At 42.4% G+C, this 18,350-nt stretch overlaps 1 protein-coding gene across 11 annotated transcripts in view; it reads right to left on the reverse strand.

Annotated features, from left to right (window-relative positions):
• Gbf1 (golgi brefeldin A resistant guanine nucleotide exchange factor 1) overlaps positions 1–18,350 on the reverse strand; it is a 125,228-nt gene that overhangs the window by 14,214 nt on the left and 92,664 nt on the right. For 6 of the 11 annotated variants that reach the window (XM_021731858.3, XM_078019718.1, XM_021731857.3 and 3 more), the window contains 14 exons: positions 13,053–13,171; positions 12,317–12,425; positions 11,747–11,807; positions 10,628–10,682; positions 9,824–9,922; positions 7,005–7,152; positions 6,445–6,668; positions 5,285–5,450; positions 4,604–4,815; positions 4,198–4,296; positions 3,451–3,645; positions 2,701–2,890; positions 1,941–2,081; positions 1,544–1,632 (listed from right to left, as the gene is read on the reverse strand). In XM_021731858.3, the coding sequence (XP_021587533.1) occupies positions 1,544–1,632; positions 1,941–2,081; positions 2,701–2,890; positions 3,451–3,645; positions 4,198–4,296; positions 4,604–4,815; positions 5,285–5,450; positions 6,445–6,668; positions 7,005–7,152; positions 9,824–9,922; positions 10,628–10,682; positions 11,747–11,807; positions 12,317–12,425; positions 13,053–13,171 (1,907 nt within the window). Of the gene's footprint in view, positions 1–1,543; positions 1,633–1,940; positions 2,082–2,700; positions 2,891–3,450; positions 3,646–4,197; positions 4,297–4,603; positions 4,816–5,284; positions 5,451–6,444; positions 6,669–7,004; positions 7,153–9,117; positions 9,736–9,823; positions 9,923–10,627; positions 10,683–11,746; positions 11,808–12,316; positions 12,426–13,052; positions 13,172–18,350 lie in introns of those variants that run through there. The other 5 variants (XM_040273642.2, XM_005333630.3, XM_005333631.3 and 2 more) reach the window with 3 other exon arrangements.

Genomic DNA, 18,350 nt, shown 5'->3' on the forward strand with positions numbered 1-18,350 from the left:
TTTCTCCCCTATTTTCTTCCCCTACCCCATCCTCTTGTTTCATTAAAAGTGGCTAAAAAGGGGGCTGGGATGTAGCTCAGTGGCAAAGCGTCTGTCTTACATTCGCAAAGCCCTGGGTTTGACCCCCAGTTCCAAAAAAGACAAAAAAAAAAAAAAAAAAGAACCCCACCAAAAAAATAAATAAGATAAAAAAAAAAAGTGGCTAAAAAGGCTGGGGTTGTGGCTCAGAGGTAGAGTGCTCGCCTTGCATGTGGAAGGCACTGGGTTCAATCATCAGCATCATATAAAAATAAAGGTGTCCATCTACAGCTAAAAAAATATATATTAAAAAAAAGTGTCTTAAGAACCAAGCTTCGTGGTTAACGCCTGTAATACAGTGACGGGGAAGGAGGATCACAGTTTGAGGCCAGTCTCAAATTTAGTGAGGCCCAAAGCAATTTAGTGAGACCCTGTCTCAAAAATAAAAACGGCTAAAAATGTGGCTTAGTGGTAACACCCCTGTGTTAAATCCCTGGTACCCCCCGCCCCCCCCCCAAAAAAAAGTGGACGAGGAGCTCCTTGTCATTCCTTTTCTAAGTGCTCAAGATGCACAGGACAGCCTCCTCCATTTTGGGAATCAGGGGGAAAGCAGCAAAGAGACTATAGAGAATTCTTCAGGGTTTTTTGTGTTTTGTTTATTGTAGTACTGGGGACTGAACTCAGGCACTTGATAGAGGTAGAGGTGGCACTGAGCAATGTCCTCAGAGCCCCCTTTTTAAATTTTTTATTTTGGGGCAAGGTCTCACTAAGTCGCAGAGATCTCTTTAAGTTGAACTCATCTCAGCCTCCTGAATCACTGGGATTATAGGTGTGTGCCAATACATCTGGCTTCTCTTTAGTTTTATACCCATTCGTGGCATCTATTGACAGACAGCATCTTATTTATTGCTTGGCTTAGATTCCCTTCTTTCTTTGGTTGCTTATTTCTTAAAGCCCTGGGTTTGAAGGTCAAGGTGGACTAACTGTGATGATGACTCTGCTCCCTATGTTCCTAGTCATAGCCCTATAATCAAGGGCACACACAAGCAGAAGTCACTTAGGCTGGCAATAAGAGAAAGAAAGGGTTAAATAAAAGGTTTACTTTGTTAAGAAACCAAAAGCAAAAACAGTTATTTGAACTTTACTAAAGCACCAGAATAAATATCAATTCCTTTTATTGCCAATCGTTACACCAGAGCTAGAAATGACCAATAACCTTTGGTGACCCACATGACACCAGCTCCCAGGACTCCTGTCATCACTACCAGTAACATTTGGCTGGAGTAGCATTTGCCCAGGCAAACAATAGCACTGCTCAACTACATGGCTTAGGAGTAAGGGAAGGAATTCAAAGGAAGCTAGGAGATTGCTTAAGTCCCAAAATACCCAAAGACCACCTTAGGAAGCTGTACAATGAGCAGCTGGGATCTCCCTCATCCTCAACCTCTGGGACTAAAACCCTATAAAGGATATCCAGATAGAGATGGGTAAGGCTGAACACTGGGGAATATATGTATGAACATACCTTCTTTTTGTTTTTAATTTCAATTAGTTCCCGTGGATCTGGTAGGAGACAGGAAAATCGAGGTGGCTTCTGCATAAACTTTTTGTCAGCTAAAAATGAGAGAAGAAAGGAAAAAAACTGATAAGAGAATAATAACTTTTGGAAGTTTTGGAAGGTCTCTGCTAAAAGAAGGAACCTCAGAAATTTTTTTCGTTTTCACCAGAAATACCCCTAGAAATCCTACCTTCTGGGACTCCAAATATTTTCTTTCTCTGAAGCCAGAGCAAGTCACAGCAAAATACAGCAAGTTTCCAAGGCTCACTCTAACACTGCCCTAGGCCATTCTGCCCCTCTTTCTTTGTTCCCCACTACAACTTCCAGTGGGAGGGAATTAGGGTCAAGGACACTCAATACTCACCCCCAGAGTCACCAGTTTCTTCCAAATCACTGCATCCCTGCTTCCCATGTTCTGCCAACAGCTGCCCTCCACTCAGCGGATGTAGGCCTGGGACATCTGGAGCCATGCATATGGCTTTCCCATCAATGGTTGCTCTCTCAGCTTGTAAGAGAAAAAAATATATATATGAAGACTTAAGGGTGGGAAGCCAAGCAGGGCAGCAGGAGAGGTGGGAGTTCCAAGCTAAGATGATCTGTATGCTCCTTTACAAGGTGCAAGCACTGACAGGACAAATTCAAGCCAAAGTAAGCAGTCATTGATCCATGTTGGCCAAGAATTAGATTCTTTAATTTAACAAAGACAGTACCCAGTCATTTCCCCTGATGTTCAACCTCCTCAGTCTCAAGGAGGAGATGGAGAAGGTTAGAGTGCAGGCAGGTACTGAGGATGGGAAAGAGCAAGGCCTGGAGCTTTTAAGGAGAGAAATCCTGTATGTTTTAATCTCTGTCCTCTTCTCATGCCAAAAGGAAATTATAATCCTATAAAAACACCAAAGTGGGGAGGAGGAGAAAGGAAGAAGTTCATGAGTCTTGCTAACTTGTCTACTTGGCCTGTGACTCAAATCAGCAAACCCTGGAAACACAGAAATGGGTGTACTCCAGGAGAAGTGATATAATAACAGGAGCAAGGACTCAGTCAATAGAGAAGGGATAAGCACAGAATCCCTAATACCATAACAAACACAAAGAGAGCCAGAGAGATAGAGAGAAATGTCTCTCACTATTGTTAGCTTCTCTGGTGCCATCTTTTGCCTCTTGGCTGGGTCTGGCTGTTTCTTTCTTCTCCTGCTGGGTGAGATTGTTGAGGACTTTGGCCTGGCAGTGGGCCTCAGTGCTGTCAATTACTGTCAATAGAGCATCAAGAGACAGCAGATGTGTTGTATAGAGCTGACCAGATACAGGGAAGGCATTCTGGAAAGTAAATATAGATTCATTATACTTGAGGTTAGAAAAATACTTCACACTTTATTATTTCCCCCCAAGTCCCGAAACTTATGATTTTTCCACTGCTACTTAGAAGATGACTTTATTTGGGCTGGGGTTATGGCTCAGTGGTAGAGTGCTTGCCTAGCATGTGTGAGGCACTGTGTTTGATCCTCAGCACCACATAAAAATAAATAAAGTTATGTCCATCTACAATTAAAAAAATACTTTTTAAAAAACATTAATTTTTTTAGAAGTAGTTGGACACAATACCTTTACTTTATTTAATTATTTTTATGTGGTGCTGAGGATGGAACTCAGAGCCTCGCGTCTGCTAGATGATGCTCTACTGCTGAGCCACAATCCCAGCCCTAAAAAAATATTAAAAAAAAAAGAAGAAAAAAAAAGAAAATGCCTTTATTCTTCCAGTTTCCCATCTCTGAAGTGCTCTCATCCCTATAGGTAGTGTATTCACTACCACCAGAATTTCCTTGATGAAGCATTCAGTAATATAGACCAGTCTAGAGACCAGTAATAGTGTTCAGCACCTTGGACAGCAGCTTAGTGAGGTCCTCAAAGAGGTTGGAACAATAGTAGTCACAATCATAGTTGATATAGAGCTCAGTGACAAAACTGGGGATGCGCCAGAGCTGCACAGTAGCCTCCAGTGCCATCTCCTTCATCTCATAAGGCATCTTGGGGTTTTCCACAGTGATGATCTCCATGAGCTTTTTGATGTACATCTGGCAACAACCATTTGAGTGGAGAAAGGATTCAAGATAAGAACAGAAATTGGACAAAAACATCAAGCAGAAGCCCAGTCAGGAGGTACGTATTAAGAGACACCTAAGGTATCCTATTCCCAAATATATCTCCCTCTGATTTCCCTGTTGGGGTATAAGGCCTGTTTTTCTTCCACATGCCTAATCCCAAAGAAGTTGTCTATTGCCCTTTTTGTATTCTCTGTGTGAGTCCGACCTGGCCCTATTTAGAATTTTCTTTTGCAATTTAGGGGCAGGGCTGGCTTGACTTGCAAGAGGAGGTCCCATTCATGGTGAGACTGATTACCTTACCTTCCAATCCACATATTTGGGTTTTCCCATTTTACGTCAGCCAGCTTTCGCTGGTTTCTTTGAAGTTTTCCATAACAGAGGCCAGTGAATGAACCAAACCATGGAGGCTAAAATCATCCTCCTACATCTATATCACATACTGCAGCCTGACACAGCTGGCCCCCACTGAAGACGTCATACATCTCCCTTCTTTATTTTTTCTTCGAAGATTAAGAAACTTACCTCCATTTGGAACTTGAGGTGCTCCCGCATGCTCTCAAATAATAGGAAGCATACTCGTAGAGAAGCTGCATACAGGTTCAGCCGTTCTACGTTGAGTAGCTGGAGATAGAGGAGGGTAAGGAGGGTAAGTCATGAGGTTTCTGAAATTGACCACGGCTCAACCAGAAGAGAGGCAGGAAAGCAAACTGGGTGAAGTTGCCATTGAGGTGCTGTGCTTTAAATATATCTAGTCTTTCCTGTATTGCTCAGAATCTTTGGAGAATTATTAGAACCCTTTAACTATGACTACTGGCCAAATGGGAAAGAGGTGCTTTCTTGGGACCTACTCTCTACATGGTCAGCCAAACCTCCTTGTGCTTTTGCGACATTCTGAAAAGCATCTAGGGGCCCAGTAATCTGGTCTTACCTGGAATAAATGGCGGCACATCTCATCCTTGATGAGGCTCAAGAGGGTCTGGCACTGGGCTACAGGGGCTGACTCAAGGGCCACTGTCAGCAAGTGAAGTCCCATGTGGATCATAACCTCTGAGTTATGGCGGTCGTGCGGATTGGTGAGGGAGATAAGGAAGCGAAAGAGCTCTCGGATGCAGGGAAGACCATAGGGAACCAAAGCTGTGCCTGGGAAGGTAAGTAGAAACAACTAGCCTGCAGCTTCAACCTAGCTTGCCCTGTATTATACAACCTATTAAGAAACAACTAGCCTGCAGCTTCAACCTAGCTTGCCCTGCATTATACAAGGCAATATCAGGTAAGTGATTCTCTTCAAGGATAAGGACACCTGCTCCCCGACCCCCAAGCCCAGGAATAAGACTAGTATCATTTAATGGAGGTAATCAGAATGAAAGATCAATTCTTCCTTTCTGGAAGGCTTTCCCTCTCACTTCCTATCATCCACCAATCTTCCTCTCTGTGTAACTTAGGGAAGGGCTCTATCCATGCCAACAGTTTTATGGCTTGAATCCATTTCCTGCATAGAAAATGGCCTAGAACTAGGGCCAGGGCCTTGATACAAACTGGTCTAGGTTCAGGCAGCTTAGCAGGTAGGATGGGAGAGGTAGATGAACAGAACCTGCCAGAGAGTACCCACCTTCTTTCTGAGAAGACTGTGTAAAGCGCACACCTCGGGGATTGACGTAATCCATGTCATGGACGGAGGCAGAGTCAGAATGGTCAGTAGGGGATGTGCACTCCTCTAACACTTCAGGAATGGATTCCACTGATGCTGATTGGGCCTTTTCCACCTGGGTCCCTTCCTGATATGACCAGTAGCAAGCAAATTCAGGAAGAGGGATGAATGAGGCAAGAGCAACCTGAAACTTACTCTCCTGAAGAACCTGTTCTTAAAGTTAATCTCTGGTGGACTGGAGGGCCAGGGCCAGCTCAGTGGTTTATGAATCAATACAAGATGGCTCAAGGCAGAAGGACTATGATGAAAGACTTAGAAAATGTCTCTGAGACACCATTGACCTACTATGACAAGCTAGGAGTGTAAAGGCTCTTCTAGGCTTAGAATTTGGATAACTACCTTCTAGAAAAAGTTATGGCCAGGGGTCGGAGTGCCACATAGCTCAGTGGTAGAGCACTTGCCCAGCATGTGTGAGGCACTGGGTTCGATCTTCAATACCACAAATCAATCAATCAATCAATCAATCAATCAATCAATGTATTGTGTCCATCTACAACTAAAAAAAAAAAAAAAAAAAAAAAAGTCACGGGGCTGGGGATGTGGCTCAAGCGGTAGCGCGCTCGCCTGGCATGCGTGCGGCCCGGGTTCGATCCTCAGCACCACGTACCAACAAAGATGTTGTGTCTGCCGAGAACTAGAAAATAAATATTAAAAAAAAAAAAGTTACGGCCAGATGGCCAGCTCCCTCCCTTTGGCCAGGTACTACCAGTATGTATAACTTGATAAAAACCTATCAGCTTTCTTTCATAGTGAGTCGTGATGTAGGTCTTCTGGGCAGCATGACTACTTTTGGGAAATGGAAAACCACTACCCCAACCTTCTTTTGAGCCAAGGTCTGCATAAAAAATCAAAAGGATCAAGCCAATTCCCACAGTGGAAGATTGGAGAGGGACCTTTGAAAATCAAAGCAGGGATGGGGTTGTGGCTCAGAGGTAGAGTGCTTGCCTAGTATGCATGAGGCACTGGGTTCGATCCTTAGCACCACATAAATAAAAGATTGTGTTCACCTAAAACTAAAATAAATAAATAAATCAAAATCAAAATAAAAACCAAAGCAATACCTGGGAGTCAGGCTGTTCAGGAACCCCTAGCTCATTGCTCCCAGGCTCTGCAGCTGTGCTATACCCTGGAGAGCCAGGTTGCTCCAGGTCAGTGAGGTCCTCTTTGGAGGTAGTCTGGGAGGAGAATTCTAGGCCACTGTCTGTAGAGGGACTGACCACTGCTGAGGCAGTTTCTGAACTTGCAGAGGAGATGGGTGTGGGCACCTCAATGAAGGGCATGCCACCTGCCAAGAAAAGTAAGTGAAGCTTGAAAGAGAGTGACTGCATAGCAATACATACCCTCCATGGTACTGGGGCTCTGCATATTTATCTCATATTTATCTCTAAGTACAAGACAATGTACTTGTCTCTACAGCAGAGTTCCTCTGAAAGGAAAGCAACTATAAGACACTGGAAGGTTGCTCAATGGTCACAGTCTGATTTAACCCAGAGTTTCCCTTTTTGCTACCAGCAAAAAGATCCAAGCTCCTCAGTTGGTTTGTCTTTCATTTCAAAATCCCCGAGAGAAAAAAAAAAAAAAAAAGATTTTCTTCTACCTGGAAGTAGTCCAGAACACTCACCAGTGAGGTTTGAGGATAAGGTGGTTCCAGTAGGGGCAGGCAGCTCTGTACCTGGTGTGACTTTGGTCATATGACGTGGCGGCCGGGGGGATCTCTTCTGTTTCTTCCATTTGGATGAATCACTCATGCCTCCTGCTCTCATTTTCAGCTGGAAATATCACACTTCATTAGGACTTAAATTAAGAGTATTCGAACTAAGACTCTATCCCTAGAAATCTCTCTTCATTTAGTCCTTCTGGCCTCTAGAAAACAGCCTATAACCCCAATTTGTGCTGGAGTTAAGAATCTAGATCATCAGTTTATGTTCCTGTTCCTCTAACATGGCTTTTACATTTGCCATTTCAGGGTGGCATAGCAGCCTATGTGTGGAAAGTAACATTCTACTTCAGGGCAGGAAATTGACAGGGCCAGTTGTCACACTTATTATCACTTGCTTCCCTAGGTCCTGGGTGTTACATTAAGCAGGCTATCTGACAATGCATGACTATAGACAATTCATGACTCTCTTGCAGGAAGGGTAAGGGCAGGTTTCTTTTGCCAATCACCTCAGATCTATAGGCTTATGGACTCCTGGGCTTTATTCCTCAACTACTCTACAAAACAGCCACCTATTCCTAGTTCTTATCTTCTATGAGAGGCTACTCTTTCCTGTCCAGACTTGAAGCTTTCTTATTGCTCTATAGATTGGACCTAGACCAAAAACATATCTTTTACTCTCTGGAATTTCCACATCAAATAGGTCAAAGACGGGATGGGATTGTGGCTCAGAGGTAGAGTGCTCGCCTAGCATGTGCAAGGCCCTGGGTTCCATTCTCAGCATCACATACAAATAAATAAATAAATAAAATAAAGGTATAAAAAATTATATTAAAAATTTATACTAAAAAAAAATTGGTCAAAGACTAATTTCCTTAGAGTTAGGAAAGGAGTGGCATTCCAGGTTATTTGTGGCGTTAAGGATATAGGGTCATATTATGCTGCTACCTTGCTCTCTGCTGCTCCCAATTTTGGTAGCAATGGGATCTCCTGACCTTTTAATTGTTGGTCCTTCTATACGCAATTTTAAGAAAATTGTTTAATCCCTTCTGATATCTGGGGATAGGCTCCCTTCTTCAAGCTCCCCAAAACTCCTAGAGCTTGGGTAATCTTTGATCTCTTGCTTAGGAATCACATAATTCTTCTTTCCCTACCCAAAACTCCTTTCAATAAAGGAGATAGGTGCAAAAGCTGAGCCTTTCCCCCAGCTCTTAATAACAGCAGCAGCCTCACATTAGATTTACACTCATGGTCACTGCATCTCCAAAATACCTGCAGTCATATGCCTAAAAATGAGCTTCAAGTGTTCTGAGCTCTATAACTAAACAGGAAACAGAAGGATGCTCTTTCCAGGAATCACTGGAGCTCAGCCAGATCAAGTTATGATAAAAATGTTCAGGGAGAACAGTGAGCCAAACAAGTTGAAGAAAAAGAAGCTCAAGAGATCAATGAGGAAAAACAAGGACCTCCTGGCTTTACTGGTATTTGTCGCTGAGCTTAAAAAGTTCTAACAACTATATTCACTTTTATGAAATAGCTCTTCTCTCCAGGAGGTTCCCACATTTCTGTCCTATTTCCACTGAGAATGACTATCATCACTGATATTCCCTCCATATTAGGATCATTCTTTGTTTCCCGCTATCATCTGCAAAGGTAGTTCTAACCTGGTCATTTTAGTGAGTGTTCTTGGCCTGCTAGCTAGAGTAGTTGTGAAAAGGCTGTCTGTTCTCACAAATGCCTCAACTTTTTAAAAGTATAGCGGTGTTATCTGTCATTGGTGCAGGGTAGGCAGTAGGCGTTCATGGAACTCTACCCTACTTTATCTGTACAAAACTGTATTAAAAAGGCCAGCAAAATCTTTATGAAAAAAGAGCAGTTCCTAGGATAATAATCATGGCAGCATGCTGGGTAGCCACCAAAGAGACCTACAACTTGAGACTATGCAAGCACACAAAGGAAACTTGAGACAATGCATTCAAAAAGGACACAGGCCCATATACTACCTAGGTAGGGAGACAAACGGACAAACACAGAGAGTTATTTTTATCTTCAATAACTGAGATGTCACCATCCACACCTTTGGCATGCATATTTTTGCGGCAGATAAATATCTTTCTTTCTCCTTCTTCCTCCTAGGGCAATGATATGGGGACTTGGATAATTTTTAGCCATAAGCTCCCATGCATCTTGACTCTGAAGAGACAAAGGGCATCTTTACAGATCCCAAGGTATTCCTAATGTTCTGGGCTATCCTGGCACCAGATTTGTTTCTTATTAATCTACAGATATAAATCTCAGAATAATCCCTTTAATTGAAACCAAGAAATAAAAAGTGCCCCACTAGATGGACTATCTTTTCCCTCCAAACCCAGTTCAGGTATCCCAATTGACTTGGGGACTGTTGTTTAATCTCTTTATGCCAGTTGTGAGACAGGGAGAGGGTAGAAGAGGAAAAGGTCTTGCTTGGAGGTCCCTGTAGTTCCCCTATAAAGGGTGTATCTTCAGCCTCCCCACAAGATGATAATAGGACCCAGCCTCTATAGATTCATTATATGAAATTCAAGGGTTCCTTCTGCCTCCAGGCAATCAAGAGGCCCCAGGAGAATTCCCAACACTGCAAAGCTACAAACACATGCAACTCTTCCAAAGCCAAGCTGTGTTACCAGGGAAGGGTAAGTTGTGCTCTACACAATAGAAATGGGACCCAGGTGTTACATATAAAAATAAACATTTAAATAAATAAATAAAGGGGAAAGGAGAGGGAGAGGGAGAGGGAGAGAGACCTTGAGGTTCTTAAAGAGTAGTACCCTCTCTAACTGGTTCAGGGCTTTGGTCTGCTCCCCACTACTTAGCTCCAGTTTGTTGAGGAGACATGGAGAAATCTGTGAAAGACAGGCAAACGCACGATTTAAACAGAGTGAAATAAACTCAGACACAGGCCAACAGGGCACAGGGCAGGAATGGGAATGGATGGCAGGGGACAGGGGAAGGTCAGGTACATGCACTGAACAGCCAACGGTTATCTCCATGGGTAGAGCCTTTTAGGGCTACAAGCAGAATCCTCATCAGAGGCCTGTGAAGTCCATGGCTTTAGTTCAAGATAGAAAGAGGCCATCCTTCTGACCATCATTCTTGTAGCAGTTTGAGAATCCTTTGATTTGGAGTTTGACTTGATTTATCTCTTCAACAGAGACTATATAGCAGGCATGTGGCCTGTCTAATCCAGTATTAGGGTAGAATTGGGGCACAGCTTCTCTAGGATACCTACCTGCTGTCAAGGATGAGCCCTGAGGGGATGGCTGGACTTTTACCTTTGTCAACATACATTTTTTAGCCAGTCTGATGGACTTACTCTATTTCCATAAAGGACTGGCTCACCAGTTTATGTGGTGGATCAACAAAGGCCAGAAAGAAAAAGTTTGGGAAGAAGTAGCATCTGGGAGAGAATAGATTTCTCAATAAAGGACAGCAGATTCCAAGCAGAACTGTCTAGGCAAAAGCATGTCTTTGCTAAGCAAGGGCCACAGCACTGAAATTGGGAGATTAAGGTTTGGATGAGGGATAGCATATCAGCTTGCAGATCCTACCTTCTTCATGTTGGTCCCCACATAACTCTTGGGTTCTTCTTTAAACTGAGGTAACCTACAAGATAGAGAATCCCATGGACTATAATTGCCAACTACAGCCAAAGGTGCTCTGTATCAGAGCATCCCTGTCTTTTAGTAAAATTTAGTTAGAGAAGCAGGCTAATTTCACTCTTGAGAGTTTTATCAAAGAGCCAAAGGAATTGGGGGATATATGACTTGGACAAAGAAGGTAGTCACTAGAGCAAGGTGACTAAGTGCCCTCAGAGTGGGGAGCCTCTTTTCATCTTTGGAAAGTATTGCTGAAAGCAAAGAGATGGGGAGAAGGCAAACTATCAAAATCCCAGGAGACTAGGCATACAGCAAGAAGTAAAAAGCCGGTTCAAGTTTTGAAACCAGTAAATTTGAGCCTAAGGAGTAAGAAACTCCTTGTATCATGGTCTGGGGTCAGTCTAGTCTAGATAATAAGGATTATTATCTATAGATCTGAGAATGAAAAGAAATTCCAGAGAGAGGTTTTAAAGCCATCAATTCAGCTCTTCTCAAAGAGAGTCTACTGAAAGGAGATACATGAAATAGGCAGTTAGGTCTATTAGGAAAATGCCCTAGTCTGAGGCCTTAACTTGGGAAATCAACTATATTGGTTTGCCTGGGACTGAGGGATTTGTCAGGATGTTGAACTTTGTTAAAATCAAGACATTCCTGGGCAAACCAAGATGAGGGATAGCAGATCAGCTCTCATGATTGGTGGTCACCCTAGCCTAGCTTTCTCCCACAGCAATCAGTAACCTTCTCCATACTCTTTTAAGTTTGACTTATTTTCTGGATTCTCTTTCCCAGCTGCTACCAACAGAGAAACAGACACAAATTTAGAAAGCAGAACTAGGTCTGTCAGCCTAGAATAAATAACACTCTGCCTCCTCCTCCTCCTGAGGCTAAATCAGCTCCCTATTCCTCCTCCCTTGCTCACTAACCCTGGGCCCAGAGAACTACGCCGATTCATAATCCCAGTGGCCTGTGATGTGGCTGTGGGGTTGGACAAGTCCCTGAAGTGACTGTATGGAAGCAGGCAGACTCAAGAGGCCTGGGCAGCAGGGCTGAAGCAAACAGCAGCAGGTTTACCTTGTGAAGAGCAGCTGCACCATGTCTACGAGAGTGTGCTCTGCGGATTTTCTCAATAACTCTGCACAGGCAAAAACAAATAACACAGGTGTCATTACTTGCTGTGCTATTATCAGGAGGCTTCTCAGAGCAGACTCCCCTCCAAACCTTGTTTACCAAGGATTATGCCAAACTTATTAAAACCAGCTCCAGCTCACCCTGGTAGCCATAATCTCACTGGCCCACTAGGTGGCACTACTGAGTCAGAGAAAAAGGGAGCACTGTAGCCACATTCTCTGGTGTTGGCAGGCTGGTGTCAATCCCAGAATCCCCAAGGAGGGAGACTTGGTGCTGGGGCTGAGACAGTCTGGGATCCATCCCTACACTCCTATCTTGGCATAATGGGTTGAGGTCTCTATTTTAGCTTTCACAGCTGTCTACTAGACATTTCTAGATCTCTATGGTTCCACAGAGTAGATGATGAAAAAGTCCTGAGTTTTCCATCTCTTTGGGATTCAGAGACAGTATCTTATGTGTACACCCAATAACTGGCCCCAGAAATCGTGAAGGAGCCAGTATTCAAGTACCTACCACTGAGCCTCATTTCAAAGCAGATCCGGAAGCAAGACTGCATAATCTCACACACAGATTCATTGGTTAGGTGGGCACCCACTGGGGTTAGTAAGAGAGTCCTTAGAACCTGTCAGAACAAAGAGAAGATGGCAAAGAAGGCTGGGTAAAAAAAAAGAGGTTTACCTGTGGGAAGAAAAGCTGCCTAGTGACTGTCCAATCTCCTAGTGAAATACTGAAGGGCGAATTTTTATTATTTTAAAAGTTATTATTTTGCAACACCTGGGGTCTCACACATGCTAGGCAAATGCTCTACCACTGAGCTACATTCCCAGCCCAGGAGCGAGTTTAAAAAAAGGTTAGCAAGACTGGCAAGCTCACTTCGGCCTGATAGGAAAGTCTCTCCAAAGCTTGGCTTGGGAACTGTTTCTTCCCTCTGTAAAACCCTGACATAATTCAGAAGTAGTTCCAGCCCTAGCCCACAAGCCCAACAGATGGACACAAATACAGTCTGCCAGAGGTACAAGTGTATTAAGGGCTTTTGGTATTTGATATCAATGCATTTAAAGCTTTTAATTATTTTCCTTAGAAAGAGCTTTTACTTTGGGTATGCAAGCTGCTTGTTTGGAAATAAAGTTGGTCCCTAGGCTCCAGTAGAGTCAAAACATTGCTCCATGCTACCTGCTGCCTTAGGTAAGTAGAACTGTGGCACCAGTCCCTAGCCATTATCCTAATTTGCTTTTCCCCTCCAGCTTACCTGAAGGATTTTCATCAGGACAACCTCATCGCTGGCAGGATCTGTGCCCACAAAACGGGCGTGGGTGACGGCATCTGCCATGTTTTCCATGCCCTCTGCTGTGCCCTCATGTGTGGGATCTGCTCCAGGGGAGTTAAAAAAAAAAAAAAGGAAAGGGAAGAATAAACATTATGGAGAAGAGAGAGAAAAGGAGATAACCTGTCTATGGATTGCTTTAAGAGACTCTGATTTTCTCCTCTCCAGTTCCTAAACCTATGGTTCCTTGAGTACCTGAGGATTTTTGCCTCAAATTGGCTTTAGCAAGTTCCTCAGCACAATCCCACTAGATAAAACAGTACTTCCTAAACTTAGGTATGGGAGAATTACCTCGTAGTACTTTATTAAACATACAAATTACTGGCCCACTTACAGAGTTTTTGATTTTGCAGGTCTAGAGTGGGGCCTAAGAATCTGCATTTCAAACGATATCCCAAGTAAAGTTAATACTGCTGGCAAGGGGACTACATATTGGGAATCACCGGCATTAAGCTACTCAATTTATAAAGGTAGGACCTGGAAATAATGAGTTTTGGGCCTACAGAAAGCACCAACTAGGGACAGAGCTTAGAATGACAAAATTATAGCCTTTCTCTTTGCTTCTCTCTCTGGTGGCTTTTGGAGTTGTATTTCAGGCACAACTGAGGTGGAGGAGAAGAGGGAGGAAACGAATGGTCACTGCCACCAAATAGTCCTATCTGGGTGCCATATGACAGCAGATCAGAGGTCTTTCTGGTTTCTTTCTTTTTTTGTAGTACTGGGGATTAAACCTTGGGGCACTCTACCATTGGGGCTATATCTATATCCACTTTTTGGGGGGTAACGGGGATTGAACTCAGGGGCACTCGACCACTGAACCAGATCCCCAGCCCTATTTCGTATTTCATTTAGAGACAGGGTCTGAATTGCTTAGTGCCTCGCTTTTGCTGAGGCTGGCTTTGAACTTGAGATCCTCCTGCCTCATGCTCTGGAGCCACTGGGATTACAGGTGTGCACAACCATGCCCAGCTCTATATCCACTTTTTATTTTATATTTGGAGACAGGGTCTTGTTAAGTTGCCCAGACTGGCCTGGAACTTGCGATCCTCCTGCCTCAGTCTCCTAAGTATATGGGATTATAGACATGTACCACTGTGCTCAGCTCTTTTGTTTCATTCTTATTTAAAACAACATGGCCCACTAAGCAAGAATCTTATTGCCAGCTTAACCAGCCAGGTATTAGGAAAGAAACTAAACAAGCTAAACAGGACTGGAGGCTAACCAGTTGGAGGAGTAGGAAGAATTTCATCTGTGAATAAGAAGAGGGGAGAAGTTGGAGGTCACACAACCAGCATTAAGCTGGAAATGAACACAAATGCTGCCAAGGGAGAACTCTGTTCCCACACCTATGTTAAATAGCCACAGGAGGGGCTGGGAATGTGGCTCAGGCGGTAGCGCGCTCGACTGGCATGCGTGCGGCCAGGGTTCAATCCTCAGCACCACATACCAACAAAGATGTTGTGTCTGCCGAGAACTAAAAAAAAATAAATATTAAAAATTCTCTCTCCTCCCTCTCTCTCTCTCTCTCTCTCTCCTCTCTCTTAAAAAAAAAAATAGCCACAAGGAGTAGGCCAAGAAGTTGCCTCCATCAAGACCTATGGGAGTCCTGCAGAACTGCCTAGATTGCTGGCTCTAGCACCACGTCTGTTCTGAAGGACTTGCCACTGATGTTTTGTCCTGAAAGGAGAGCATAAGTAGGGGAGAAAGGCAGGCACATCATAAAGCTCTAAAAGTGACAAGAGGAAAATTGCTCCCAAGGTGGCATGATGTAATGAAGGAAGCACCTCCTAATCTAAAGTGGTAGTCAGAAGACATTCTTGACATTTTCTCTTTCTTGGTACCTAAAGTTAATGGAGTTCCTCTAAAGAGAATGGAGATGGCTGAGAGACCCAAGCATTTTTCCTGCAACAATGAGCCAGAGACTATCATTAGTTTAAAAGTAGTTTTCATTTGTTTTTTCTTTTTCTCCTTCAATGTAGTCTCTGACACTGTATCAAAGACTGTCCTACTTATAGAATGCCTCCACTGAGCATCAAGAGTGGCTACTTGAGAGGTTATGCAGAGGGAAGCATTTCATGATACACAGCACAACAGGGTGATCCAGCTCCTCTTCCTATCACCCTATTTCCTCCCGTTTCTCCCAATCAGTAGAGAAAATTCCATACTCTCAGGCCCTCGTCCAAGCCTTTTCTCATAGTCCTTATTAAGGCCTACAGTGCTGACACAGGAAAGACACGTCTTTCTCAGTGTTGTGTGGCATATCTGGGCTCAGTGAATGGCAGCCTTGCTTTCATTTCACAAGGCTTCTGGGGTTCATTTTTTCTTTTCTTTCAGTAATCTCTTCGTTAAGGTGGTTTAATCTCTACTGATCTCTTTGTATTCTTATCCTTTGAGCTTGAACAAAGCAGCAAAGTTCATTTTCTAAAAAGGCAGGTATTAGTGACAGGCCTTTAGAACCACAGGCAGGGCCTTTCAGCAAGCTGGGTAGAGTGGCACAAGTCTTGATCTACCAGCTGTGTGTGGCCAAACCAAAGGCCAGTCCTTGGAGTAGCACCTAAAAGAATTCCAGGAGCCTTGAACTACAGGATTCAGAGGTGTGGGATGTTTTTTCTAGGAGGGAAGCCTCCAAAAATAATCGTTTGTCTTGAGACCATTTAAAAGACCTTGTCCCCTAGATCCTATCCTCAGAATGTCCTTTTCTGTCCACTCTGGGGCCAGCTTCAGGGAAATTTGCCAACTTCATCTGGCTTTCATACACTCCTTCCTGCTCTTATTCTCATGCCACTGCAGTCACCACCTCCAGCATTCTCTTTTCCCACCACAGGAAACTCCAATGACCAGCTGGCCTAAGTTCTCCAATGACCAGCCTGTCTGCCAAGTTCAGGAAAGGGGGAGAGCAACACCAAGAGATCAGAAAAAGGCATAGAAGGGCAGCTGCTGGACGCTGTGAAGAGACGCAACCTGCAGGTGGTGCTCAGGGCAAGGCTGGAAGTGGCTGGGCCTAATTTTGTTTAGGAAAAGTGTGAAACTGGGACTAGTGCCCTCAGAGGCTGATGTACTTATTCAGAACCCAAGACTCCTGCTTAGGATCCTGAATGCTTTAGCTTAGTAAATCCAACTTTCTAAAAAAGATAAAGAGTTTTTTTATTGCTCTGAATAGAAGGCCATTTGCTTTTCTAGCTAGCTATAGCCCCGAGCCTTATATTTTCTTTGTCTCCCTTCTTAGAAACAAAGACAGCTGCTTTTTTTTTTTAATGTTCCTCATCCTTGCACATGGATTGGTAATAAGGGAAAAAGAATTCAGGATTCTAAGTGACTAGACCAACTGAAAAAGAATTAAGAAAAAAAAAGAAAGAAAGAAAGAAAGAAAAAGACACCATCAACAAATTCAGAGATCAACTACTGACTGGGTAAAATGTTTGGCCTAGATTGGAAGCAAAGACTTGTAATACTGTGATAGATAATGGGTTGATATCCCCAATATACAAAAAAGCTTAACATATTAATAAGAAAAACCAAAACAACTCAATGAAAAAAGAGGCAAAGGAGAGGAAACTCTAACTTTTAACCTCATGGAAACCAACACAACAAAATACAGTTTGGTTTTTTTAACCCACCAAAGTGGCACACAAAAAAGAAAACTGATAAACATTCAGAGCTGAGAGCAGAGTGGGGAAATGGAAATTCTCAAATATTGATGGGGGAAATAAAGGCTGCAACCTTTAGGGGAAGCAATCTGGTAATACCTATATAAATGTGATATGCACCTAGCCTTTAAACCAGAAATTCCAAGTTCAGAAATATTTCATACAAAAGTAAAATTAGTAAATAAGAACATATGAACAAGGATGTTTATTTCAGCTTTATAATGGCCCCAAAAAGAAAATAATCTAAATATTAAATAATGAGTCAATGAATTGTTATAACATGGGACTCTCATAGCTACTAAAAAAATCATATCAGAGGCAAAAAGGGAAGAAATGGGGAATTATTGCTTAATCATTAGATTTTCTATTTGGAGTGATAAAAGATAAAAAGTTTGGGAAATAGTGGAAATATCTGGACAACACTGTGGATATAATTAATTCCATTGAATTATATACTTAAAAATGATTAAAAGCAAAAATTTTATGTTATTTATTTTTTACTACAATAAAAAAGATAAATCAGATGGATAATTTTATCATGTATGTTTAAATTAACAAAAAAGAAAATATATAGCACATAATCCTTTTTGTTTTTTAAAAGGGGCAGAACTTCATATTTATATACACACAGAAGGTGGTATAGAAGGTACAGAAAGATTCAAACCAAACCGGTGTGGTGACACATGCTTGTAATCCAGTGACTACGGAGGCTCAGGCAGGAGGATTACAAATTCCAGGCCCTAAGCAACTTAGTAAAACCAAATTGTTAAAAAAAAAAAGGGTTGTGGGGGTGGGAATGTGGCAATGTGAGCTCAGTAGTTAAGCATCCTTGGGTTAAATTCTTGGTACCAAAACCAAAAACCAAACAAACAAAAAACCCCAAAACAGATTCAAACCATTATTTACCTATTTACTTATAGAAAGACTCAGACATGGGCTGGGGCTATAGCTCAGTGGTAGAACACTTGCCTCGCATGTGTGAGGCACTAGGTTCGATTCTCAGCACCACATAAAAATAAATAAATAAAGGTATTGTGTCCATTTACAACTAAAAAATATTAAAAAGAAGAAAAAAGAAAACTCAAGACACATGGGCTGAAGTTGTGGCTCAGTGGTAAGGTACTTGCCTGGCATGTGTAAGCCCTAAGTTCAATCCTAAATAGATAAATAGATAAATAAAATAAAAGATCCATTAACAATTAAAAATATATATAATTTAAAAAAAAGAAATATTCAGACACTATTTACCTAAGGAAGGGGCTGGAACATTGAGAAAGAAGAGAAACAATTAACTTTTCTTTCAGATACTTCTTTATTATCTGTCTTCTTACAATAAGAATACATTAATATTTGAAAATATAACTTTAGGGATGGGTATGGTTCAGTAGAAAAGTGCTTGCCTTGCATGTGTGACACCTTGAATTCAATCCCCAGCACCTCACACATACAAATAAATTAAATAAAGATATGCATACATACATTTACATAAATAAAATCAGATCGTACCCTTAACTCTCAAAGCATTAGAGATACCACAGTCGTAGGGTAAACTTTTGTCCCTCCCATTCTTGCCTGC

Source organism: Ictidomys tridecemlineatus, chromosome 1 (genome assembly GCF_052094955.1).
Source record: "Ictidomys tridecemlineatus isolate mIctTri1 chromosome 1, mIctTri1.hap1, whole genome shotgun sequence".
Taxonomy (NCBI): Eukaryota; Metazoa; Chordata; class Mammalia; order Rodentia; family Sciuridae; genus Ictidomys; species Ictidomys tridecemlineatus.